This window comes from Anser brachyrhynchus (assembly GCF_964034855.1).
Source record: "Anser brachyrhynchus genome assembly, chromosome: 21".
NCBI lineage: Eukaryota > Metazoa > Chordata > Aves > Anseriformes > Anatidae > Anser > Anser brachyrhynchus.
The window spans coordinates 1,161,102-1,185,408 of NC_137714.1; the positions used below are offsets into that span (position 1 = coordinate 1,161,102).

Consider the following 24,307-nt stretch of genomic DNA (forward strand, 5'->3'; position numbering starts at 1 on the left):
TGGGATGAAATCCCACCCCATGAAGAGGAGAGGCCTCCGCCGAGCTTGGCTGGGCCAGGACTGCATCCTGGGGACGTCTTGGCTTTGTGGCGCTGGGGCCCTGGGAGAGCTGGAGAGCGTTTGCGGGAGCGGGGAAGGAAAAGAGGCAGGCGCTAACAGCTGCTCTCTGTGCTCTGGCACCCGGTTAACGCTGACGGAGCTAAAGGTGCCGGAGCCACCCCACCTGGGAAGGACGGATCCAGCAGGATGGGTGCGGACACGGCTGGGGGCTGCAGCAAGGACAAGGACAGCCCTGAGCACGCAGGGGGACGCTCCCAGCCCTGCGCGTCCGCCCTGCTGAGGCCAAAACCTGCCCTGGCGCGATGCTGGGAAGCAGGCGTGTGTGCTGGGAGCTGCCTGTCCCGGCCTGCCCTCCCCGCCTTCGCCCCCCGGCAGCACCCTTTGAACCGGCGGGGAAAATTCCAGCGGCTTGGGGGCCTCCCTTCCTGCCAGCGTCCTCCGGGCACGGCGTGCGGCACGGGGCAGCAGAAGGAACCGAATGCCCACGCACCCCCCGATGGGGTTTTCCAGCTCACCCTGCTCCCTCTCCCTCCTCGGAGGTGACTCGGTCCCCGGTGTCCCCTGCGGTAGCTCCCACCAGCTCCTGGCACCTTCCAGCCCGTGGCCGCAGGGCACACGCGTGCCCGGTCCCCCGCCTCATCCTCCCCAGCTCCCGGCAGCATCTGCGTGGCCCGAAAAATCAAGGAAGAGAGGCACGGCGGCGATGTGGGCTCCCTGACCCTCCGGCTGCAGCGGCAGAGCCCGCCGGGCACTCGCACAAGGGTTAACAGGAGGTAACGAAGCCAATTTAAAAATTAACCGGGATTAATTTCCCTGTTTGCCCAAACACACACACACCCCGCCGTGCGGTTTCCCTTCATCCACGCCGGCTGCTGCAGGTACGGCTCACGCCCCACTCTCGCCCACAACAGGGCTCCGGGCAGGGTGCGCTTCCCTTCCTGCAGCGCTAACGAAGGCGCGCTAACGAGCTGCAGGGACGCACTGGGGGGACCCCGGGTGCCTCTCCAACTCCAACAAGCAACCCAACACTTAGCAGCTCCGCTCAGAGCTTGGGCACCCCTTGGCCACCCCACGTGCCCCACGGGCTGCGGCTCCGCATCGCCCAGATTTCCCAGTCCGACCCCGGGTGCTCCGGCCACTTGCTGGGGACACAAATTAAACGACGTGGGCTGGGAGCCACGCGTCCAAGTGGCTCCACCGTGGGACTGCCCTGCTCACCCCGTCCTCCATCTCCCCCTGACTCAGTTTCCCCATCAGTACCTGAGGGAGGAACCTGCTCCGGAAAGGGAAGAGTTCCAGGGACTGGCCTCCATCTGCATTTCCCACAAAAAAATAAAAAAATTTAAAAAATGAGGGTATTTTGACCTCAGCTGAGCAGGGTTTACTTAAACCATGGAAAAAAACAGATATTGGTTCCTAGGGGGACTTGGGGATGCGAAGGGACGTTCCCACCCCCCTGGCACAAAGGCAGGGCTGCGTGCCCGGGTAGCCCGGGTGCTTCTTCCCCGCCACGTGCCGCAGGTTGGGGCGAAGCGGGCGCGCGAGCCGGGCGCGCTGCCGGCCGAGCCGCCCCTTCCCCGCTCCGACGGCGCTTTGATGATTTAATTTCAGCATTTCTTCAGTCCCCAGCGGGTCCTGGAGGGGAGACAAGACCTGAATTCCTAATGCAGAAAAACAAGCAGAAAAAACAAACCCCTGTGGTTGGCTTTTTTTTTTTTTTTCTTTTTTTTTTTTCCAGCCTTTCGGGCCTTCCTCCTGCACGGGCGAGGAACAAAGCGGGCGGTTATTCCCCCTGCCGGGGGGGGGGGGGGGACGAGGGGCAGGAGGGGCTGTGCTGGGGGGCTCGGGGGGACGCAGGGGGCTCAGCAGGCAAAGCAAAGCCTTGTTCGCTTTGGCTGCCGGCCAGCGGCGGGCCTGACTTTTGTGCTGCCTCTGAAATGTGCAGCTCGACCCCCAGGGCATCGCTACCCCCCTCCTATCCGGCTCCTTCCTTCCTCCCCGAGCCCCCGCTGAGAGCCCCTCTGGGGCGGGGGGCTCGGGAGAGGGACCCCCGGGTGCGTCCCCAGAGCGCGGACGGGGCTTTCCGCCATCCGTTCCCGATTATCCCTGTATCCGCGTGGCTTCTGGGGTCTCCCCGCGCTGGTTTCCTGGCCGGGTGCCCCAGGCGGTGCCCGGAGGGAATGGCAGCGGATTTGGGGATGGATTTGGGGACGATGCTGCGGGATTTGGGGACAATGGTTCAAGCGGCCGGGCAAACGGTGGCTGTGCTCCTCCAGGCTTGGCCATCACCTTGCTTGGGGACAAGGGCTGGGGACAGCCCCAAGGCAGGAGGGCTCCCTGGCACGGGAAGGGACAAGAGAAGCCTGTCACCACCGCAGCTCCGTCATTTTTTGGTCAAATCGATGAGATCTGGGGGAAAAAGGCGGCATTTTGCCAGCAATACATTTTTGGGGACATAAACCCTTCCTCGCCTTCCAGTGGCTTCGCAGCTGCCCTGGTGCTGCAGGGAGCAGCCCGGGGGGCGCAGGGGGGCCCGGCCTCCCCCCTGCACCCCACGGCCGGGGCTGAGCGTCCCGCGGGGTCCTGCCCCGTGCCGGTGTCACCCCCGGTGTCCCCTCAACCCTCGTCCCCGGGGACTGGGGACAAAACGGAGGGGCGGGAAGGGGGGAGCTGCTGTTGGGCACGGGAAGGTGGGGAGGTGGGTGGAGGGAGGGAGGGACGGACGGACGGACAGATGGAGGGATGGAGAGAGGGGAGGATGGAGGGATGGGGGGATGGAGAGAGGGATGGGGGGATGGATGGAGGGATGGAGGGATGGAGAGAGGGATGGATGGACGGATGGGGGGATGGAGGGATGGGGGGAGGGATGGAGGGATGGAGGGATGGAGAGAGGGATGGAGGGATGGAGAGAGGGACGGATGGGGGGATGGATGGAGGGATGGGGGGATGGATGGAGGGATGGAGAGAGGGACGGATGGACAGACAGACGGAGGGAGGAGCAGAGGGGAGGATGGACAAATGACTGGACAACGGGGTTGAGGGACGGAAGGACAGAACAGACAGAGGGGCGGATGGGCGGACGGGCCAACTGAAGGCTGGGCGGACAGACGGACGGACAGACGGAGGGGGCTGCCCGGGAGGGGGCGGAGGTGCCCGCGGGAGGGGGGGCGGCTGGGGGCTGCTCTCCCCGATGGCCAGGCCGCAGCCCCGGGCACCGGAACGGCTCCGACCCCGGGGGAGGGGGGCACCGGGAGGGGCCCGGGCACGGCTCCGAGCCCGCAGCGGAGCCGCCTCAGCACCGCGGCCCCTTTAAGAGCCTCCTCCCCAGGCCCCCCCCGCGGGCGGGAGGTGGTGCGGGCCGCTGGGCGGGGGACAATGGGGCGGGGGCGGCACCACTGTGGCTGCGGGGGGGGGGAGGCAGGAAGTGCCGCGCGGCCCCGCCTGCTCCTCCTCCTCCTCCTCCTCCTCCTCCTCCTCCTCCTCCTCGCCCACCCCCCGCCCGTCGCGGCGGGGCGCGCTGCGAGGTGGCCGAGGGCTCGCTCGCACCGGGGGCACCGGGCACCGGCACCGGCACCGCCTGCGGCTGGGTGAGGGCAGCGGGCGCCGCCGGCTCGGAGTAGGCGGGGGGCGGCCTCGAACCCGGGACCTGCGGGTGGGGCGCGGAGCCGGGGCCGGGATTCGAACCCGCGGCCCGCCGGGGCGGCCTCAGCCCGGGGCTCCCCCGCTGCGGCCCCGCGGGCAGCCCCCGCCCCCCAGTCAGCCCGCCCCCCCCGTGCCCGCTGCACCCCCAGAGCCCCTCCCCGGTTCTCCCTTTCGCAGCCAGCCCCCAGTTCCCCCCACTGCAGCCCCACTCGCAGCCCGCCCCCCAAGCCCACCCCTCGCAGCCCCCCCCCCAATTTCCCCCATTGCAGCCCCATCTGCAGCCCTCCCCCCCCCCCCCCCCCCCCAGTTCCCCCCCATTGCAGCCCCCACGGGCGCTCTCAGCCCCGGGTCCCCCGGGCGGCCTCGCCTCCCCCGGGCGGCCATGGCTTGCAGCCTGAAGGACGAGCTGCTGTGCTCCATCTGCCTGAGCATCTACCAGGACCCGGTGAGCTTCGGCTGCGAGCACTACTTCTGCCGGCGCTGCATCACCGAGCACTGGGTGCGCCAGGAGCCCCAGGGTGCCCGCGACTGCCCCGAGTGCCGGCGCACCTTCGCCGAGCCCACCCTGGCGCCCAGCCTCAAGCTGGCCAACATCGTGGAGCGCTACAGCGCCTTCCCCCTGGACGCCATCCTGGGGGCCCAGCGCAGCCCCTTCCCCTGCAAGGACCACGAGAAGGTCAAGCTCTTCTGCCTCACCGACCGCGCCGTTGTCTGCTTCTTCTGCGACGAGCCCGCCGTGCACGAGCAGCACCAGGTCACCAACGTGGACGATGCCTTCGAGGAGCTGCAGGTGGGTGGGTGGGTGTCCGGCCCTGCCTGGCTTGGGGGTCCGGGCACTGTCCCTCGTCCCCCCTGCCCGGCTGCGCTGAGCTGCTCTGCCGACGTCTGTCCGTCTGTCTGTCCCTGTTCCCCAGGGCAGTGTGTCCGTGGGATGCCCTGTCTGCCTGCCCACGTGCACCTTAGCTGGAGCTCCCTCTGTTCGCACGTGGGTCTGAGGAGGTGCTCCCCATAAAATTCCCCCTTGTGTCCATGCATTCAGCGTGTCTCTACCCCGGTGCTGCTGTGCAGGCACTGGCACCCGATGGGCACGGTCCTTCGTCCGTCCCCAAACCCCCAGGGCTGCCGTTTCAGGGGAGCTTTGTGCCCGTGCCTGCGGGGAGGCAGCCGGGCGCTGACCTTCACGGGCACCGACTCATCCCCTCACCGCTGTCAGTGCCCAGTGATGCCCCGGTAAACATTTGTGGGGCCACCCTGTGGTCCCGAGGGGCCGGGGGTTCCCAGCACCTCGGCTTCGTGCTGCTGGCAGTGCTGGTGAAGCTCAGCCTGGGGCTGCAGGAGCCTGGGACCTGCGAGAAGCTTTGCTTTTCCCCCCAAATCCCGTGGGTTGTCTTTTTCTTTTCTTAATGCTGCCGGGTCCCCCAGCTCGCGGCCCCACGGGGAGTGGGGAACTGGGCAGACTGGTCAGACTGGGCTGCGAGCTGGGTCTGAGCGCCTGCCTGCGTTGCAGCGGGAGCTGAAGGAGCAGCTCCAGGGCCTGCAGGAGAGCGAGCGAGGCCACACCGAGGCCCTGCACCTCCTCAAGCGGCAGCTGGCAGAGACCAAGGTAGGAGCGGGGACGCACTCGGTGTCCCCAGGGGTCCCGAGGCAGGACCCCGTTACCCCTCCAGCCCTTTACTGTTGGCAGAATCGCTCCAAATCCGTTGCCCTGCCCTGTCCCTGCTGCACACCGGGTGCTTTGTAGCTGCTGGGGTGGTCGTACCCCCCGGCACAGCCCCGTGTCTCAGTGCTGTTCCCCTGCTCCTTGATTCCCTCGCTGGGTGGGTGCAGGAGCGAGCCTCGCCAGCCCAGTTCTGGGACCTCCAGCCTCCCTACAGACACACCAAGACCCAAATCTTGCTGACTGTGCCCCATTTCCCTTCCCTGGCCATGCGTAGCCCTGTGGCAGGCTGGCCCCTGTGCCCTGTCGCTTATTTCCCCGTTTCATTTAGCACCTTCCTCTTTCTGCTTGCTTGGGCATTGTTTGGGGAGGGGACTGCTCTTCACACTGGGCTCCCTTCTCCCTCAGCTTCATGTCCCCTCCCCGTTACCAGCTGTGGGGCAGAGGGTGGGTTTTCTATCCTCCACCGGGTACCCGCTCAGGTGCTCAAAACCACACGCGGGGCATCCCCGGCAGCGTTTGCAGCGGGTCAGTGTTGGTCTGGGCGGGCAGGGGGCTACAGACCCCACCACGCTGGGGCTTTCCGTGGGGCTGACGCCCACCCGCGCCCCCCAGTCATCAGCCAAGAGCCTGCGGGCCACCATCGGGGAGGCCTTTGAGCGGCTGCACCGGCTGCTGCGGGAGCGGCAGAAGGCGATGCTGGAGGAGCTGGAGGCGGACACGGCGCGGACGCTGACCGACATCGAGCAGAAGATCCAGCGCTACAGCCAGCAGCTGCGCAAGGTGCAGGAGGGCAGCCAGATCCTGCAGGAGCGCCTGGCCGAGGCCGACAAGCACGCCTTCCTGGCCGGCGTCGCCTCCTTGTCCGAGAGGTGGGTGCGTGGGTGGCCGGGGGGGCCGGGGTGCCCCGCGTGGGACCTCGCCAACCAGCGCCTCTCCTGCAGGCTCAAGGGGAAGATCCACGAGACCAACCTCACCTACGAGGACTTTCCTACCTCCAAGTACATGGGCCCGCTGCAGTACACCATCTGGAAGTCTCTCTTCCAGGACATCCACCCGGGTGAGGATGGAGTTGGGGGACCCAGCGAGGGTGAGGGTGAGCCCACGGGGACCTTCCTGTCCCCAGGGGGAGCTGGTGGGGGCGTGTGGGGGAGGACGAGCGGCTTCTGCAGAGCTGCTTCGGCTGCCGAAAGCCACCTGCGTGCCCCCAAGGTGGGTGCACAGCTGGGTGGGGGTCCCAGGGGTGCTGACGGCCGCCCCTCCCTGCAGTGCCGGCGGCGCTGACACTGGACCCCGGCACAGCGCACCAGCGCCTCATCCTCTCCGACGACTGCACCATCGTGGCTTACGGCAACCTGCACCCGCAGCCGCTGCAGGACTCGCCTCGGCGCTTCGACGTGGAGGTGTCGGTGCTGGGCACGGAGGCTTTCGGCGGCGGCGTGCACTACTGGGAGGTGGTGGTGTCCGAGAAGACGCAGTGGATGATCGGGCTGGCGCACGAGGCCGTCACCCGCAAGGGCAGCATCCAGATCCAGCCCAGCCGGGGCTTTTACTGCATCGTCATGCACGATGGGAACCAGTACAGCGCCTGCACCGAGCCCTGGACCCGGCTCAACGTCAAGAGCAAGCTGGAGAAGGTGGGAGTCTTCCTGGACTATGACAAGGGGCTGCTCATCTTCTACAACGCCGATGACATGTCCTGGCTCTACACCTTCCGGGAGAAGTTCCCTGGCAAGCTCTGCTCCTACTTCAGCCCTGGGCAGAGCCACGCCAACGGCAAGAACGTCCAGCCCCTGCGCATCAACACCGTCCGCATCTAGCGGGGTCTGCGCCCTGCCAGGACCCCTGAGGACGGGCACGAGCCTGGGGCGGTGGCCGCAGGACGGGGGACGCTGCCCTGCCCACAGGGTGCAGCAGCGCTCACCCAGGCTGCCTGGGCAGGAGAGGGCTCGCACTGCCCCGCCGGGGCCGGATCCTGCCCGGCATCACCCACCCTCAACCCCGAGCTGACTCCGGGCACCGGGCAGGATGCAGCCGGTGCCCCCCCGTCCTGTGCTTCCACACGTGGCCCTGCAGGTCCGTCCCTGCCCCGGCCGCTGCAATAAAAGGTGGATTTGGAGCAAAGGGGCCGGGTGGTGCAGCCCCTGTGCGGGATGGGGGCACCCCCGGGGTGCGGGATTGGGTGCTGCTGCGCTGTGCGTAGTGCCCCACGCCGTCTGTAATGCGTCGTGTCCTCCTGCACCGCGGTGTGCCATGGTGTGCACTGTGACATCCCGGGCTGTGCCGTGCCGTGTTGTGCCGTGCCATGCTGCACCCTGTGCTGCTGCTGCATCACGTGCACTGTGCCAGGCGGTGCTGTGCCGGGCTGTGCCGTGCTGTATGTACTGCACCGCGCTGTGCTGCACCGTGCCATGGCTCTGCGGAGTGTGCTGTGCCGTGCCACGGTGTGCTGAGCTGTGCTGTGCCATGCCATGGTAGCTGAACTGTGCTGTGCCACGCCATGGTGTGCTGAGCTGTGCTGTGCCATGCCATGCTCAGCTGTGCCACGTTGTGCTGCACCGTGCCCTGCCATGCCATGTGTTGTGCACCGTGCCATGGCTCTGCGGTGTGTGCTGTGCCACGCCACGGTGTGCTGAGCCGTGCTGTGCTGTGCAGTGGTGTTGCTGAGCCGTGCCGTGCCATGCTGTGCCGTGCCACGGTGTGCTGAACCGTACTGTGCCATGCCATGGTGTGCAGAGCCGTGCTGCGCCGTGCCGCGCTGTGCCGCACGGTGCCGTGTGCCAGGCCAGGCTGTGCCCAGCCTCCCCCAGCTGGCGGCTGCCAGTTGGGGGGGACCAGGTTGGGGGGCTAGGGGGGCACACACTGCGTTAGGGGACGTGAGGTGTACAGCGGGGCTGTGGGGGGGCTGTGCTGGGCAGAGGGTGCGCTGTACAGCGGGTGTGCTATAGGGCTGCTTGATATCTGTATGGGGGAGGTGTGGAGGGGGCGTGATATATGGGGGGACGTGGTACAGCGGGGGGCGTGATGTATGGGGGTATGGTATAGGGGTCCGTGAGGTGTAGGGGATGTGATGTACAGGGCCGTTGTGTATCGGGGGTGTGATATAAGGGGTGTGATATATAAGGGGTGTGATGTACAGGGGGTGTGATATATGGGAGCGTGAGGTATAGGGGGTGTGATATATGGGGACATAACGCATAGAGGCGTGATATATGGGGGTGTGATATATGGGGGCATGATGTATAGGGACATGATGTTTACAGGGTGTGATATATGGGGGTGCGATGTAGGGGGGTGCAATACACGGGGCCGGGAGCGGCTGGGGCGCTGGGGGCAGGCCTGCCGGTGCCGTTACTGGTGCCGGTGCCGGTACCGGTGCCGGTACTGGTGCCATTACTGATACCGGTGCCGTTACTGGTGCCGGTGCCGTTACTGGTGCCATTACTGGTGCCGGTGCCGTTACTGGTGCCGGTGCCGTTACCGGTGCCGTTACTGGTACCGGTGCCGTTACTGGTGCCGTTACTGGTACCGGTGCCATTACTGGTACCGGTGCCGTTACTGGTGCCGTTACTGGTACCGGTGCCGTTACTGGTGCCGTTACTGGTGCCGGTGCCGTTACTGGTACCGGTGCCGTTACTGGTGCCGTTACTGGTGCCGGTGCCATTACTGGTACCGGTGCCGTTACTGGTGCCGTTACTGGTACCGGTGCCGTTACTGGTGCCGTTACTGGTGCCGGTGCCGTTACTGGTACCGGTGCCGGTACCGGCCGGGCTGCGGGACCCGCCCCCGCCGCTCCCCGCCCGCCCACCAGGCGGCGCTGTCGGGCCCGCCCGCGAGGGCGCATGCGCGCTGGGGGAGGGGGCGCGGCCCGCGCAGGCCGGGCGGGGCGGGGCGGGGCGCGGCCGCCATCTTGCCGCGGGCAGGGCCCTGCCGGGAGCGGGGCGGCGGGGGTCGGTGCGGGCCGGGGGGGCCGGGGGGGGCCGGGCCGCCCCCCGAGGCCCTGCCCCAGCCATGGAGCCGAGCGGCGGGCGGAAGGAGAGGCCGAAGCCCCGGGAGCCGGCGGCCCGCCTGGAGAAGGCGAAGCAGAAGTCGGCGCAGCAGGAGCTGAAGCAGCGGCAGCGGGCGGAGGTGGGCGGGGGGCGGCGGTGGGGCCGGGGGGCTGCTCCCGGTGCCTCCGTGTGGCACGGCCGCGCCTCACCGCCCGCCCGCCTCTGTCCCCGCAGATCTACGCCCTGAACCGGGTGATGACGGAGCTGGAGCAGCAGCAGTTCGACTCCTTCTGCAAGCAGATGCAGGCCCCCAGCGAGTGAGGGGCGGCGCCCCCGGCCCGCCGCTACCCGCTGCCGGCGCCTGCCCCGCGTCGCCGCGTTATTTATTACTTCGCCTTGAAGAACAACTTTCTCTTCTTTTTTTCTTAATAAAAGCAGTGGTCGTTCCGCACTTGTCTGGCTCCTGGTCCTGCTGGGCGGCGCGGTGCCGGCGCTGCCCCCGCTGCTGGCAGGCGCGGTGGGAACGGCGCGGGGGCAGCCACGGCCGAACCCCGCCGGGAGCACGGGGCCGGGCCGGGGCTGGCGGCGGGGACGGGCGCAGCGGCCCCGCGCCAGAGCAGCTGCAGCCAGCAGCCGCCAGCTCCGGCCGGCCTTGCGCCGAGCGGGACCTCGGCCCGCGGGCCCCGCACCCGCCGTCTCCCTGCCAAGGGGAGCAGCGGCTGTTTACAGCGGCGGGGAGCCGCCGGGGTCCCCCAGGCGCTTGTCCTGACTGGGACGGGGTCGTTTCTGTCCGGGTCCGGCTCGCAGCTGCTCGCGCCGCGGGAGCCTCCCCAGGGAGCCGAGCCGCAGATTTGCTCTGGTTTCCTCTGCTGCTCGGCGCAAGGTTTGACCTTCGCTTCCTTCCTCCACCCACACGCCCTCCGCTTTCCAGCCGCGGGCAGGCTCGCACGCGGCAGTTGTTCTCCAGCTTTTATTTCCAGAGAGTTCGGCCGGCAGGTTTCAAGTTCCATTTTTCCCTTCTACATTCCTCCCTCCCTCCCACACCTCATCAAGCGAGCGCAGAAAGGAAAAAAGAACACGGCTGAGATATTGTTTCCCCGTGGTGATGAGTAAAAAATAAATACCAGAACACTCCCTGTGTCTCAGGGCTGGGTTTTGGGGAGAACCGGGCCCAGCTTTGTTGCGCTCTCTGGAGATTTGATCGGTGGCTTCCTCCCAGCCTGGCCCGAGGGGAAGGCCCGGCCCCGCTGCCCTCTCCAGGGTTGTTTCCTCATCATGGTTGGGATCTCAGGGGTGTAAACGTGCCACAATTACACCCTGGCAATAAATCACTGTGTACAGTGGGAACGTGTCGGCTGCGTGAGCATCACCTTGATTCACGTCCCAGCTGCCGCCCCGGGGCTATGCACTGGGGGCAGCCCGGGAGCCGTCTGGGGAGGGTTTTTGGGTCGAATCCCCCAGGAAAGGGGGAAGGCAGCCTCTGGAGTGGAGTTGTTGTTCTGGCTGTGGCCGGGGATTCGCCCAGCGCCGCAGGGACCAGGGCGCGGGCAGGGCACGGGCAGGGCAGCTTGGAGCCCAGCCTGGGCTCTCCTGAAGCTGAGAGCTTCCCTCTGCGGGAGCTCAGCTATTTTCTTTTCTAAACAGGCTCTGCCGCAGCTGGGAAAACACTTGAAGGGGATGAGTGGTGGCGTTTCTCTCTCCAGGGGCTGCAGCGTCGCGCCTGCCGGGCTGGGTTCGGCTTCCGCTGCTGCCGCTTTCCCCAGGAAGAGCTAAGGAAGGTGGGGAGACGAGACACCCCGGTGCTGGCACCCGAGAGGGAGGGAGAGGAGAGCTTTACTGCGCGTTCGGTGGAGTGTAAGGCCGGAGCAGTCCTCGCCAGGGCGGCCGCCGCTTCGCCCTTAGGCTTTGCAGCTCCAGATGGCAAAGGGGGAGAAGATGTAGGACGCCGACCAGGCGAGGTAGTACATGGAAGCGACCGTCGTGGGCAAGAGCAGCACAGCCACAATGCCTGTGAAGGGGAACCATCAGCACCCAGAGCAGAGCAGCACGTTTGTGCCTTCCTGCGGCGGCGCTGGGTGGCAGACCTCAACCGGCCTTATTGCCCGGATCGGTGCCGGGCTTCCCTGTCCTTACCTCCAGCGTAGATCACCTTCTTCCAGAGCTGGGACTCCAGCACCTTGTCGTGGGGGTAGAAGCCCTGGTCGACCATGAAGAGGATCATGACGATGGCAGTGACGCGCAGCAGCGTGACGTTGCCGCCCGTCAGCAGGAAGATGCTCACCAGCAGCGAGGAGGCGTAGGGGCAGGGCAACCCCCGGTAGGTGAAGGGGATCTCTGCGGGGTGCGACACGCTCAGCCGGGTGCCAAACGGGGGGCAGCCGCCCCGTGGAGCGCCGCCGCTCCCCAAAACCCCCGGCTCACCGCTGGAGAAGAAGCAGAGGCGAGTGAAGACGGCCAGCACGTAGGCGATGGCCAGCAGCCCGTCCAGCACACCCTGCGTCTGCAGCAGCAGCGCCGTGGCCAGCCCAAAGGAGGTGAAGTCGGCGAAATCATCCATCTTGGCACCTGCAGGCAGCGAGCGGGCGGCTGCCGGGGGGAGACAGCTCCTGGCACCCCCCGTTTGCACAGCCCCGGCCCCGGGGCGGTCACTCACCCAGCGCCGAGCAGGCGTTGAGCTGGCGGGCGACGGCTCCGTCGGCCAAATCGAGCAGAAAGCCCCCGAGGAGCAGCCAGCAGGAGTGGTGGTACTGCCTGGGGAGGTAGGGGGGAGGCGGTGAGCCCCGTGGAGGTGCCGATTTAACCGGATTTACCCTTTTTTTTTTTGGCTGCTCCCCACCTGTTCAGGCTGCAGAGGATGGAGGAGAGCCCCATGATCAGGTTCGCCATGGAGAGCGCGTTGGCGGCATTTTTCCGGACAGACTCCAGTGCCTGCACCCGTCCCACCTGCTTGCTCAGGAACAGCTTCTTGGTGTACTGGAAGATACCTGCAAGCCACCGAGGCGCCGGTCAAGGGCTGAGCCCCTCGGTGGCAGCTTTCTGGCTGGGACTTATTTAAGCACCCGAGGTAGCAGGTCGGTGCTCGGGGCCGAAGCCCCTCAGCCCCCTTCCAGCGTTGGGAAGGGGCCGGCGGAGGTTTTGGGGCGCTCCCCCCCGGCAGGAGCCTTCGCGGAGCGCCTTCCCCCTCCTCCTCCTCCCGGCTCGGCGCGGGTCACAACCGAAGCACCGCTCCCCAAACCGTTTTTGCACAGCTCAGTTTTTTTTTGCAAGCGCCGCAGGGGGAAGCCCCTGCCTCCGTCTGCCCGCAGGAGGCGAAAGAAAAAAGTGAAACGATAACAAAATAACAAAATAACAAAACAAAACCAAAACCAAGACCAAACCCAAGCTTAGAATAAAAGCCAACCCCAGTGTTAAGCTCTATTGATCTTATATACCTATAGGGCTACGCTTTAGAGAAAGTGTTAAGGGTCATGTCCTACTAGTGTGTTTTGCACCCTGCCTTTGCCGTGGTCCCAAAGCCAGGCAAGCTGGTGACATCCTTCATCTGAAAGAAAACAGCATGTCAGAGCACAACAAGAGCCACAACCGCTCGCCCCCCCGCCGCCGCAGCCCCCGCCGTCCCGCGGGGCTGAGACCAGGCCGGCTCGTGGCGGCCGGGCACGACGAGCCCCCCGGCCACCGGGCGCTGCTGCCTGCAGAAAGGAAGGAAATTTCCCATTCTCCGAGCTGGGCTGCGAGCGGGGCGGGGGTGCCGCACCGCCGACCTTTGGCCACCCCACCCTGGGCCGCGCCACCAGGGTTTCGGGCTGAGCCGAGCGGGCGGGGATGGAAAAACACCCCCAAAAAAGCCATCGGACGGTGCCCTGCAGGGGTAAATTTCGCCGCCCCTCCCGCCCCGTTTTTTCCCCACAAGAAACGGTGTTTTCGGGGGGCCTGCGGTTGTGCATCGTGCCGTCCCCCCGTGCTGGGGCTGAGCCGGTGGGTGTGGGGTGTCTCCGTGCCCTGGGGAGGGGAGCACCCTTCATGGCGGCAAAAACGGGCAAAAAGCGGCGGTTTTGGTTCTGACCGAGGTGACAGCTTGTCTGAAGCAAAGCCCTCAGGTGGTGAATTCCTGTGCAAACCCCGTCCCGTCCCCACACCGGGCAGGATCAGGCCCCGGGCAGGGTTAGTGGCACCGCCGCGCTCTGCCAGCATCACAATGCCCAGGCGTCACCACGGCACCCAAACTTGCCCGTTCTTGGCGTTCCCGGCCCCAAAAGCAAAGGGATGGGTGAGAGGGACGGCGGGGCCGGGGATCTGCCCCACATCCCCCCCAGCCCCGTGCTGCAGGCAGTGCTCTGCACAGCGATTTCTGTGGGAAAAAGGGCGGATTTGGCTCTTTCCATGCGGCGTTACGGGGGCCTGCTCCAGATGGGGAGTTCTCAGCGACGAGAAGGAGAGTTTTCCAAAGGGGGTGCAGGCTCGCCTTCTTGTTTTATTCAAGCTGCCTCTTTCTGCGATTTTCTGCCCCGATTTGAAGGGCCGAGCGAGCGGTGCCGCTGGCTGCCGGCCCGGTTCGCCGCTGCCCACCCAGCCGAGCGTGACACCAGCCCCGCAGGCGAGCGTGGAGCAGCTCCGTGCCAGCACCTTAAAACCTGCTCTTATCCCCTTTTCCCCCCCAAACCACCCAGTGCCGGCGACCCCCGGCCAGCCTCACTCGGCCGACGACCACCACGAATCCCCGTTTCGTGTTAAACCACCAAAACCAGTGCTTCTTCAGGGGGAAGCCTTGTGCCGGGGGCAAGCGGTGTCGGGGCGTCGAGGCGGGACTTACCGACCGGCGGTGACACCATCCACATGGCCGCAGCACCGGGGGCGCCCCAGGGAGGGAAACTGAGGCAGGGGCGGCGGGGCCGGCGCTGGCCCCGTGTGGCAGCACCGCGTTATATAGGGATCGGCTTCGCCGGGAACCGGCTGAGTCACCGGGGGGGTGGGTCCGGCCAGAGGACACGGGGGTTTTCGGAGGCGGCTGGCACCGCCGGCGAGGGAGGAGCTGCCCAGGGGCCGAGCTGGCCGCGTGCCAGTGCCAGGCTCAAAGTGTCCACGCCAGCCTCAAAGGAGCCGTGCCAGGCTCGCAGCGCCTGTGCCAGGACCAAAGTTCCCAAGAGAGGCTCGCAGCGCGCGTGCCAGCCTTGCACCACCCCTGCCAGGCTTGCAGCACCCATGCCAGCCTTGAAGCACCCTCGTTGGCCTTGAAGCACCCATGCCAGCCTTGAAGCACCCTCGTTGGCCTTGCAGCACCCATGCCAGCCTTGAAGCACCCTTGTTGGCCTTGCAGCACCCATGCCAGCCTTGAAGCAGCCTTGTTGGCCTTGAAGCACCCATGCCAGCCTTGAAGCACTCACACCTGCCTTGAAGCACCCATGCCAGGCTCAGAGCTCCTGTTCCAAGCTTGCAGCACCCATGCCAGGCTCCAAGCACCCATGCCAGGCTCGCACCACCCACACCAGGCTCGCAGCACCCATGCCAGGCTCACAGCACCCATGCCAGGCTCGCAGCACCCGCTCCAGGCTCACAGCACCCATGCCAGGCTCGCAGCACCCACACCAGGCTCGCAGCACCCATGCCAGGCTCGCAGCACCCGCTCCAGGCTCACAGCACCTGCTCCAGGCTCGCAGCACCCATGCCAGGCTCGCAGCACCCATTCCAGGCTCGCAGCACCCATGCCAGGCTCGCAGCACCCGCTCCAGGCTCGCAGCACCCACACCAGGCTCGCAGCACCCATGTCAGGCTTGCAGCACCCATTCCAGGCTCGCAGCACCCGCTCCAGGCTCACAGCACCCATGCCAGGCTCGCAGCACCCACACCAGGCTCACAGCACCCATGCCAGGCTCAGAGCACCCATTCCAGGCTCGCAGCACCCATGCCAGGCTCGCAGCACCCACTCCAGGCTCGCAGCACCCACACCAGGCTCGCAGCACCCGTGTCAGGCTTACAGCACCCATGTCAGGCTCACAGCACCCATGCCAGGCTCACAGCACCCACACCAGGCTCGCAGCACCCATGTCAGGCTCACAGCACCCATGTCAGGCTCACAGCACCCATGCCAGGCTTGCAGCACCCGCTCCGGGCTCACAGCACCCAAGTCAGGCTCACAGCACCCATGCCAGGCTTGCAGCACCCGCTCCGGGCTCAAGCCCCACCAGCCCCACCGCACTGGCACTGTGGTGCAGCCCCTGCCCCGTGTCCCCTCTGCCACCTGGGCCTGGCGCGTTGCCCCGCGCAGTGTCCCCCTGCCTCGGGGGGATCGGGGCACCATGGTGCCCGCCCTTCTGGTAAGGAACCACCGGCTCAGCCCGCAGCCAGCACCCATCCTGTCCCCACCGTCCCTGGCCTCCTGAGGGCGTCACCGGTTGTGCAAGGATGTCACGAGCCGGGGCGGCCTCAGCAGCCGGAGCAAAGGGCCCGCGCGGGGACCAAAGGTCCCCCAGGCACAGCGACAAGGGCCAATTAAACCATACAGCCCTGCGGCGGGACAGGGACGGGGATTTTCCACCCGGCTCGGGGTGGCCCCATCCCCGTGGGGACACGGGGGTCCCCGCCGGGGGAAGCGGGGGGCCCATGTGTGCCGGCCGTGGCGGGGCCGCCGTCAAAGGGCCCTTTGTTCCCGGTCACGCGCCGCGGCCGGCCGTTGCGAGGCGACGGCTGGGCCGGGAGGGCAGGAGGCGGCGAGCGAGAGCCGGGCCCAGGGCCTCCGTCGTGGCCGCACGCCCGGGACGGGGCACCCGGAGGGGCCCATCCCCGTGGCGTTGGGGCATCTCGGGGTGCTCGTGCCCATAGTGCCTGGCTGTCTTTGAGAGCCTGTCCGTTCCCCCCCAGCTTCAGGGTGTTTCGGGGTGCCCATCACTGTGGCATCAGGGCACCCATGGGGTCCCATCACCGTGGCCTCAGGGTGCCATCAGGGAGGAGCCGATTCTCGTGGTGTCAGGGCACCTCGGGGTGCTCATCCCCGTACCACCCGGGTGTCTCTGGGTGCCCACCAGGGCACCTGGGGGGCCCGGGGATGACACATGGCATCAGGGCCCCTTAGGGGGGGCTGTCCCTGGGACATCAGGGTCCTGCTGTGCACCCATCCCCGTGGCATCAGGGTGTCGCTGGGTGCCCATCGCCACGGCATCACGGCACCTCGGGGGCCCATCATCGTGCTGTCAGGGCACCTTGAGGAGTACGGGGACAGCTTCCCCATGGCACAAGGGAGGCCTCAGGGGGGCCCATCCCCGTGGCCTCAGGGTGCCTTGGGGAGGAGGATGGAGCCCATCCTCGTGGCACCGGGACACCTCATGGTGCTCATGGCATCAGGGTGCCATGGGACAGGGGGTCCTTGCCCTGTGGGTGTCACTGCATCTCGGGGGACCCATCAGCATAGCTTCAGGGCCCCCCGGGGTGCTTGTCCCCATAGTGCCTGGGTGTCTCCGGGCTCCCTCTGGGCCCATCCCCGTGGTATCTGGGTGTCTCTGGGTGCCCATCCCCGCGGCACCCGGGCACAGCCATGGGTGCAGCCGCGCTCCCCGCGCCCGCTCTGCCAGTGCCATCTGCTGGCAAAGGCGGCCGCTTTTGCCAGGCGCCCGCGTGTGCCCGGCTGCACACCCGTGTGTGCACACCCGCTCCCCCTCAGCACACGGGACACGCGTGGTGCCAGCTCTGCGGGTTTATTTGCCCTCTGCGATGCCGGGAGGTTGCTGCTGCCCTGCTCAGTTGTTGTTCATGGTCTGGAAGAGAGAAGTGGCTGAGGGGGGTGCGACAGCCCGGTGCCCTGATACCCCAGCACCCCGGCATCCCCGCACCCCAATGTCCCAGCACCCTGGTACCTGGGCACCCCGACACCCCAGCACCCTGGCACTGCAACGTCCCAGCACCCCGGTGCCCTGGCACCCTGACATCCGAATATTCTGACACCCCAGCACCCCAGCACCCCAACACTACGGTACCCCAGCACCTCGACATCCCAGCCCCATGGTACGCTGGCACCCCAACACCCCGGCACCCCAACACCGCAGCATTATGGCACCCCAGCAACCTGGTACCCCAACACCACAGCATCCCAGCATCCTGGCACTCTGGCATGCCAGCACCCTGGCACCCCATTACCCCAGCACCCCATTGTCCCAGCACCCTGGCACCCACCTCGGCGATCCAGTCCTCGAAGGCGGAGACGCGGGTGAAGACAGTGGGCTTCTTCGGGGTGTCGCAGCCCAGTCCCGAGACGAAGCTGGCGATGCCGTGCACCTCCCAGTGCCCATCGGCAGCCTGGCAGTTCAGGGGGCCGCCCGAGTCGCCCTGGGGATGGGGTCGGGGTCAGGCTGGGGTTGGGGTGCCCCGGCTCCCCCAGCACGGCGCAGCCCGGATCGGCACTCACGTTGCAGCCGGCCTTCTCGGCTCCGCCGGCGCAGATCATGGTGGTGCGGATGGCCAGGCTGCCCCACCAGTCGGGCTGCGTGCAGTGCTCGTGGTCCACCACGGGCATCAGCGCCTCCTGCAGCCGGTCTGGCAGCGGGCCCCCAGCTGCCAATGGGATGGGGGCTTAGGGACCCAGGCGGACAGCCCTGTGCCTGGCATCCTGCCCGCCAGCCCCATCCATCCCACGTCCATCCAGCATCCACACACCACCCGTCCATCATCCGTCTATCCATCATCCATCTATCCATTCTTCCATCCATCCCACATCCATCCATCCATCCATCCATCCATCCATCCATCCATCCATCCATCCATCCATCCATCCAAACATCTGTCCATCATCCATCAATCCTTCCAACGAGCCCCCATCCCTCCCTCCCACGTCCTTCCCTCCATCCCATCCTTCCCCCTTTCCATCCCCCCCATCCCTCCTTCCGTTCCCCCATCCCTGTCTCTCCACACCTCCCTTCCTTCCGCCACCCATCCCTCCTTTCCTCCATCTCTCCATCCCGCATCCTCCCCCCCGTCCCTCCCTCTCCCTCCCCGGGGAGCAGCCGGGCGCTGTCCCCACGCCGCGGGGACGCACTGGACAGACGTCCCCAGCCGCTCAGGTAGCAGGGGTAGCCGTCGGGCAGGATGGTGCCCGCAGGCGGCAGCTGCCCCGTCTGCACTTGGTTGTTGAGCACCGCGTTGTGCCGCAGCTTCATCAGGGCGATGTCGTTGCTGCCACGTGGGGACACACACGTGTCATGGGGGCTCTGCGTGGGGACAGCATCCCCCCGCGCCGCCGGGCCCCGGCTCACCCGCAGGCCACACATGAGCTTCTCCACTTAGGGTGCACGAAGATGTCGGAGGTGGCGACGGGGATGCGCTGCTCGGGGCCCTCGGCGGAGCTCATGTCGTACTCACCCAGCACCACCTCGTAGGTGAGCGTGGAGCTGCCCGTGGGGACACGGCCCTCAGGGGACGCCACGCTGGGTGGCACCGGGGGCGCCCCAGGGGACGGAGGCTGCAGCCCTCCTGCACCCATCCCTGCAGCCTGCACTCCTTCTGTGCGCCCACGTGGCACCCTCCTTGCACCCATCCTGCATAGCCCATCACCCCCATGCCTGTCCTCGGTGTGTCCTGGACCTCCTGTGTGCACCCACCCTGCACCTCTCCTGCACCCCTTCCGTGCACCCATCCTGCACCTCGCACCCCCTGCACCCATCCTGCTCCCTGCACCTCTTCCGTGCACCCGTCCTCCCACCCTGCACCCCACATCCCCTCCATGCACCTATCCCTGCATCCAGCATCATCCTTACCCCACCCAGCACCCCTCCTGCACCCTGCACCCATTCCATGCACCCACCCTGCACCATGCAGCCCCCCTGCACCCATCCTGCACCCCGTACCCCTTCCGTGCACCCACCCCGCCCCCCCTGCACCCATCCTGCGCCCCGCTCACGAGATGCAGTGCGCGGCCGTCATCACCCAGTCGGGCGCGATGAGGGTGCCCCCGCAGGTGTGGCGGAAGGTGCCGTCGCGCTCATACTGCAGCGAGATCTGCGGCGGGGACGCGGGCACACGGGGTGGGAGGGCGCCGTGTCACCCACTGAGTGTCCCCGCCACGTCCCCGTCCCCGTCCCCGTGCCGCTCACCTGCCAGGGCCAGCTGTAGGGCACCGCGTCCTCCCCGTTCACCACCCGCGACTGCGGCTCTTTCGGCAGCACCGCGGCCTGGCAGCCTGAGAGGCAGGGTGCCGGTCACCCCGGGGTGCCGGGACCCCCAAATTGGGGATGCCGGAGGGGTTTGAGGACAGCTTACCGCCAGCCACCAGCAGCAGGGGGACGAGGAGCGTCAGCATCATGATCACGGCTCGGCGAGGGCCCACGGGGCGGTCGCCAGCCTTAAATCTCCCCCCTTATCGGGGCACCCCCCGCCCCAAGGACACCCCTGGGAAGGGGCAGCCGGCACCCAGCTGGGTGCTGCCAGGGGGTGCGGGGTTCCCCTGCGGGGTGGGGGGGTGCCGGGACCCCTCCCTGTGGTCACACTGTGGGGGGCACCCCACGGGCATGGCTGAGGGGGTCCTGGCGCCCTGCGTGGGGCACCCTGGGGTGCCAGCCCCCCTGGGAGCCACGCAGGTGTGGGGGCCGGGGGTTAACCATTAACGCCTGGCCTTGGCTGTGGGGGCTGGGGGGGGGGCACATGGCCACCAGCACCCGTCCAGCCAGGCCTGCGTGGGTGCAGCTGGGGGCTGTGTGTCCCCATATGGCCCCCCCATGGACTCAGTGCCATATATACCACATACACCCCCCCGGCCCCACAGCCCCCCTCCCATAGCAGCTCTGCCTCCTGTAGCCCCATACCCCTTGTGCTCCTGGTGTCCCCAGCCCCCTTATAACCCCTATACTCCCCCAGGTCCCTTGTCCCCTCCAATGTCCCCATACCGCCAGGTATCCACCATGGACCCTACAGCCCCTGTGCTCCCCAGGGCTCTTCTGCCCCCATAGCCCCCGTGCCCCTGGTGCCCCCAGCCCCCCAGTTACCCCCTGTGTTCCCCATAGCCCTGGTGTTCCCCCATAGCTCCCACACATCCCCAACACCATTAGTGCCCCCAGACACCCTATATCCCTGTGCTCCTTATAGTCCCTATATGCCATCATAAACCCCATACCCCCACATACCTGGTGCCCCCCCATAGCTCCTGTGAACAACTGTGTCCCCCAGAGTCCCTGTGTCCCCTACAGTCCCCATATCCTTTATGGACCTGGCACCCCATAGCTTCTATATGCCCTGTACTCCCATAGCCCCTGTGCCCCCCATACCCTCATGTCCTGGTCCCCCTAGAGCCCCAAAGCCCCCATGCTCCCCAAGCCCCCCCCCCGCCCCAATATGCTCCATACTGCCCAACGCCCCTGCTCCCCCCATAGCCCCTACCAACCCCTGTGCAGCCATAACCCCCGTATCCCCTATATTCCTGTACCCCCAATATCCCCCACAGTTCCCAATGCCCCTGGTTCCCCCACAGCCCCGTATAACCCCATTTGCCCCCTATAGTCCCTCTACCCCCCCCACGCAGCTGGTGGCCCCCATCACCCCCATCACCCCCATAGACGCCCGTGCCCCTGTCCCAGCCTGGGGCTGACCCAGCGCCACCACCCTGTGCTGGGGGCTGTGGGGTCCCCTGGTGGCGCTGGGTGTCCCCATGGGCCCGCCTGTGTCACCTGGGTGTCGCTGTGGGCACGTCACACAGCAGCAGCCCCGTGCGCACGTGTGTCCCCGAGCGTGTGCCTGGGTGTCCCCACAGCCCCCCGTGTCCCTGTGTGCGCCCCACGTCCTCACAGCGTCCCCACACGTCCCCACGGGCGTGCACAGCGGTGCCCCCGCGGTCCCCACGCACCCCCGTGTCCCCGTGGGTGCGCACAGAGGTGCTGCCGTGTGGCTGCGTGTGGCTGCACAGGAGGTGCTCCACGTGTCCCCACGGTGTCCCTACGTGTCCCCACGGTGTCCCTACGTGTCCCCGTGTCCCTGTGCCAACGCACGGAGGTGCCCCCGAGCTGTCCCCGCACACCCCATGTCTCTGTGCACCAAAGGGTCCCCAGCGTGTCCCCAGGTGTTGTCACGCCTGCATGGGAGGTGCTCCCCACGTCCCCACGCTGTCCCCACGCTGTCCCCACGCCCCCCCGTGGGCATGCACGGAGGTGCCCCCACGCTGTCCCCGCCCCCCCCCCCGTGTCTCCGCGCACCGAAGTGCTCCCGGGGTGTCCCCAGGTGTTGCCACGCGCCCGCACGGGACCTGCTCCCCGCGTCCCCGCGCTGTCCCCGCGCGTCCCCACGTCCCCGTGGCCAGGCACAGAGGCGCCCCACGCCACTCCCCCCCCCCTCCCCCGGTGTCCCCGTGCTGCCCCCCGGGTGTCCCCAGCTGTCCCCGTGCCCCCCACGTCCCCACGCGCCCCCGCGTGCGCGCGCGGCGCTGCCCCGGTTCCCCCCCCCCCCCCCAACGAGCCCCGTGGGCGCGTGCCCCGGTCCCCTCCGTGGGCGCGTGCCCCGGCGGCCCCGCCCAGCAAGCGGGGCGGGCCCGGGGCCGGGGCCGGGACCGGGGCGGCGGCGCGGAGCGGGACGGAGCGGGACGGAGCGGAGCGGGGCGATGGGGCCGCCGGTGCCCGCCGCGCTGGGCGCCCTGCTGCTGCTCGGTGCCCTCGGAGTGAGTCTGGGGGCGGCGGGGAGCGGGGCCGGGTGGGAGCGGGGGGGGGGGATTCCCCCCCCCCGTGTACCGGGTCCGGGGGTGGGGGTCCCCCCCCGTGCCCTGTCCCGTGGAGGAATTCCGGTTTCCCCCCCCGTCCGCCCCCGCCGTGCGCCGTGCCCCCCTCGGCTGGGGCCGCCGTCCTCACCGCCCCGTCCCGCGGAGGAGTTGGGGGACCCCCCCCCCGCCCCCGCACCCCACGCGCAACCGGGGACGTGGGGGAGACGCTGCAACGCTGGGGGGGGGGGGGGCAGCCTGCCTTGACCCCTGCGGCACCGGGGTTCCCCGTGGACCAGGGGGAGTTGGGGTCCCCCCGGGGGCTGTGGGGTCCCCCTGCCCCATCCCTGGCCCCGTCAGGGAGCCGGGGTCACCCACGGAGTGGGGGCGCGTGGGGTCCCCGTGCCTTGTCCCCGAGGGAACTGGGGTCTCCCGTGGACGGGGGGGGATTGGAGACGGGGGCCCCCACCGCCCTGCCCCGTCCCGTCTGGGAATTGGGGTCCCCCGGCCTTTGGGGTCCCCACCATCCCCCAAAGCAAACAGGGGGTCAGGCCATGACCCCGTGGGACCCCGTAGGTCCCATGGAGGACACGTGTGGGGGCGCATCCTGCTTTTGGGGTGCTGCGCCCCCCCAGGCCCCCCCCATCCCCCTCTCCCGCCCTGGCTAAATTTAAAGGGTGACAGGCAGCACCGGGCAGCCTGTAAAAATAGCGCTCCCGAAATACCCCCGGGGGCTGGGGGGGCCACCAGCCATGGGGGGGTTACCTGGGGGGGTCCCTTGGGTACCCCCAGGGGGTTCAGGGTGCAGGCTGGGGCTGCTGTGATAGGGCTGGGCCTGGTCCCCAAATCTGGGGGGGGTCCCAAAGCGTGGAGCTGGGGGGGTTCCACCGGGTGCTGTGGGGCCCCCACCCGTGCCGGGGGGGGGGCAGCCGGGTGGTTTGGGGCTGGGACGCTGCCCGGGGCGGAGAACAGAGGGGCCTTTCTGCTCTGGGCCATGCTGGCAGGGCCGTGCCCCCCCCCCCCCCGCCTCCACAGGGCAGAGGGGTGACAAGGCTGGGGGGGGGGGGGGGGACTCCGGCTTTGCACCCCCCGAGCCCCGCTGCCACTGTGCGGGCGAGGGGGGTCTGGGGACAGCGGTGGCACCCTGACTGGGGGGGCACCAAGCATGCCTGGGACACCCAGGAATGTGCCAGGGTGGGGGTGTGGGGGGGGGCACCAGCCCTATGGCACCACGGCGTGAGGGCCAGCCCCCCCCACCCCGTTAGGGGGGGGTTTGGGGGCTTGGGGGTGCCCCCCCCCAAAGTGTCCCGCGCCGGGAAGGGTTAAGGCGGGCGCGGGGAGAGGTCAGGGCAGGAATGTGCGATAGCATCGGGCCTGGGGGCAGGGGCGGGCGGGGGGGGGGCGCGGTGGGGCACGCACACGCGTGTGCACGCACAGACACACGCGTGTGCCCCCCGGCTGCGTGCACGCCGTGCCACGGGGCGGGGGGGGGGGGGGGGGAGGCTGGCACCCACCCACATGGCTTGCGCGCACCCCCGTGCCGTGCCACGCTCGCACACTTGGGCTCGCACAGGAATCTGCGTGCGCTTGCACGCCCGTGCGTGAGTGTGAGCCTGAGCGTGCTTTGAGGGACGGCTCTGCACGTGTGGGGCCTTCAGCCTCGCGCCACCCTGCTGGGGACCCCCGGGGACCCCCCCAGGCGCCGCCGCCGCCGCACGTGGCCCCGCGCACTCCGGGCGCGCTTCGCCCCTGCCCCGTCACCGGCTCCTGCCGCGGCCGAACTCTCCCATCGCCAAAGATGGCCTGGCCAGGAGGAGGCCGGGGAGGAGGAGGAGGAGGAGGAGGAGGAGGAGGAGGAGGCCGCCCGCCTGCCTGGGTCGGCCGCCAGCCCGGCGTGCCAGCGCGCCCGGTCCCCTCGCATTCCCTCTGCCCCGAAACGCGGCCATTCGGGATAAATTAGGCAATGCGGAGCAGGGAGGAATGTGCCCGGGGGGGGGCACCCTGCTTCCCCCCCCCCCCCCGCCTAGCTCCCCCTCTCCTCCAGCGGGGTTCGGGCCCCCCCCAGCCAACACTCCCACCCTGCAGCTGTTTTTGCCCCCAAATCACTGGGGGGGGGGGGGGGGGTCAGGGGGGGTCAGGCAGCTGCTGGCGTCCCCGGGGGCGTCCCCGCCAGCTGCGGCGGCACGGGGGGGTGCACCCCCTCCACCCCCCCCCCCCCCAGCCCACAGGCACTCAGCACCGCAGCCGGGTGCCCTTGGCCGGGGAGGCCGGCGGGCGGAGGAAGCTGGGGGGGGGAACACCTTT

General features: G+C 68.2%; 5 protein-coding genes across 12 annotated transcripts in view; 3 read left to right on the forward strand and 2 right to left on the reverse strand.

The window, feature by feature from the left end:
* Positions 1-3,962: 3,962 nt before the first annotated feature.
* Positions 3,963-9,799, forward strand: TRIM62 (tripartite motif containing 62). Its single transcript, XM_080563650.1, has 6 exons — positions 3,963-4,492; positions 5,210-5,305; positions 5,975-6,231; positions 6,304-6,419; positions 6,629-9,487; positions 9,583-9,799. The coding sequence occupies exons 1-5, from the start codon at positions 4,085-4,087 to the stop codon at positions 7,177-7,179; spliced, it is 1,428 nt and encodes a 475-aa protein (XP_080419776.1). The 5' UTR covers positions 3,963-4,084; the 3' UTR covers positions 7,180-9,487; positions 9,583-9,799.
* On the forward strand, positions 9,351-9,799 carry SVBP (small vasohibin binding protein). The gene is made up of 2 exons (XM_080563651.1): positions 9,351-9,487; positions 9,583-9,799. The coding sequence occupies exons 1-2, from the start codon at positions 9,371-9,373 to the stop codon at positions 9,667-9,669; spliced, it is 204 nt and encodes a 67-aa protein (XP_080419777.1). The 5' UTR covers positions 9,351-9,370; the 3' UTR covers positions 9,670-9,799.
* A 505-nt stretch (positions 9,800-10,304) lies between these two features.
* TMEM269 (transmembrane protein 269) lies at positions 10,305-15,196 on the reverse strand. 8 transcript variants are annotated; one of them, XM_080563660.1, is made up of 7 exons: positions 12,825-15,191; positions 12,185-12,332; positions 12,002-12,099; positions 11,770-11,913; positions 11,630-11,682; positions 11,482-11,545; positions 10,305-11,356 (listed from the first exon to the last, which is right to left on the reverse strand). In XM_080563660.1, exons 1-7 carry the CDS (start codon positions 12,880-12,882, stop codon positions 11,247-11,249), a joined length of 675 nt encoding a protein of 224 aa, XP_080419786.1. In that variant the 5' UTR covers positions 12,883-15,191; the 3' UTR covers positions 10,305-11,246. The 8 variants fall into 8 exon arrangements, with proteins under 8 accessions (XP_080419786.1, XP_080419782.1, XP_080419780.1 ...); XM_080563656.1 differs by having other exon boundaries at positions 11,630-11,913; positions 12,825-15,196; XM_080563654.1 differs by having other exon boundaries at positions 11,482-11,913; positions 12,825-12,889; positions 14,159-15,187.
* Positions 15,197-17,017: 1,821 nt separating this feature from the next.
* Positions 17,018-20,630, reverse strand: CELA3B (chymotrypsin like elastase 3B). Its single transcript, XM_080563661.1, has 8 exons — positions 19,588-20,630; positions 19,422-19,507; positions 19,229-19,326; positions 18,585-18,719; positions 18,368-18,504; positions 17,741-17,886; positions 17,509-17,661; positions 17,018-17,093 (listed from the first exon to the last, which is right to left on the reverse strand). The coding sequence occupies exons 1-8, from the start codon at positions 19,628-19,630 to the stop codon at positions 17,076-17,078; spliced, it is 816 nt and encodes a 271-aa protein (XP_080419787.1). The 5' UTR covers positions 19,631-20,630; the 3' UTR covers positions 17,018-17,075.
* A 1,192-nt stretch (positions 20,631-21,822) lies between these two features.
* The window catches only part of HSPG2 (heparan sulfate proteoglycan 2), a 36,905-nt gene continuing 34,420 nt past the window's right edge, over positions 21,823-24,307 (forward strand). The window contains 1 exon segment of the mRNA XM_080563662.1: positions 21,823-21,967. Within this exon segment, the coding sequence (XP_080419788.1) occupies positions 21,911-21,967 (57 nt within the window). The 5' untranslated portion in view covers positions 21,823-21,910.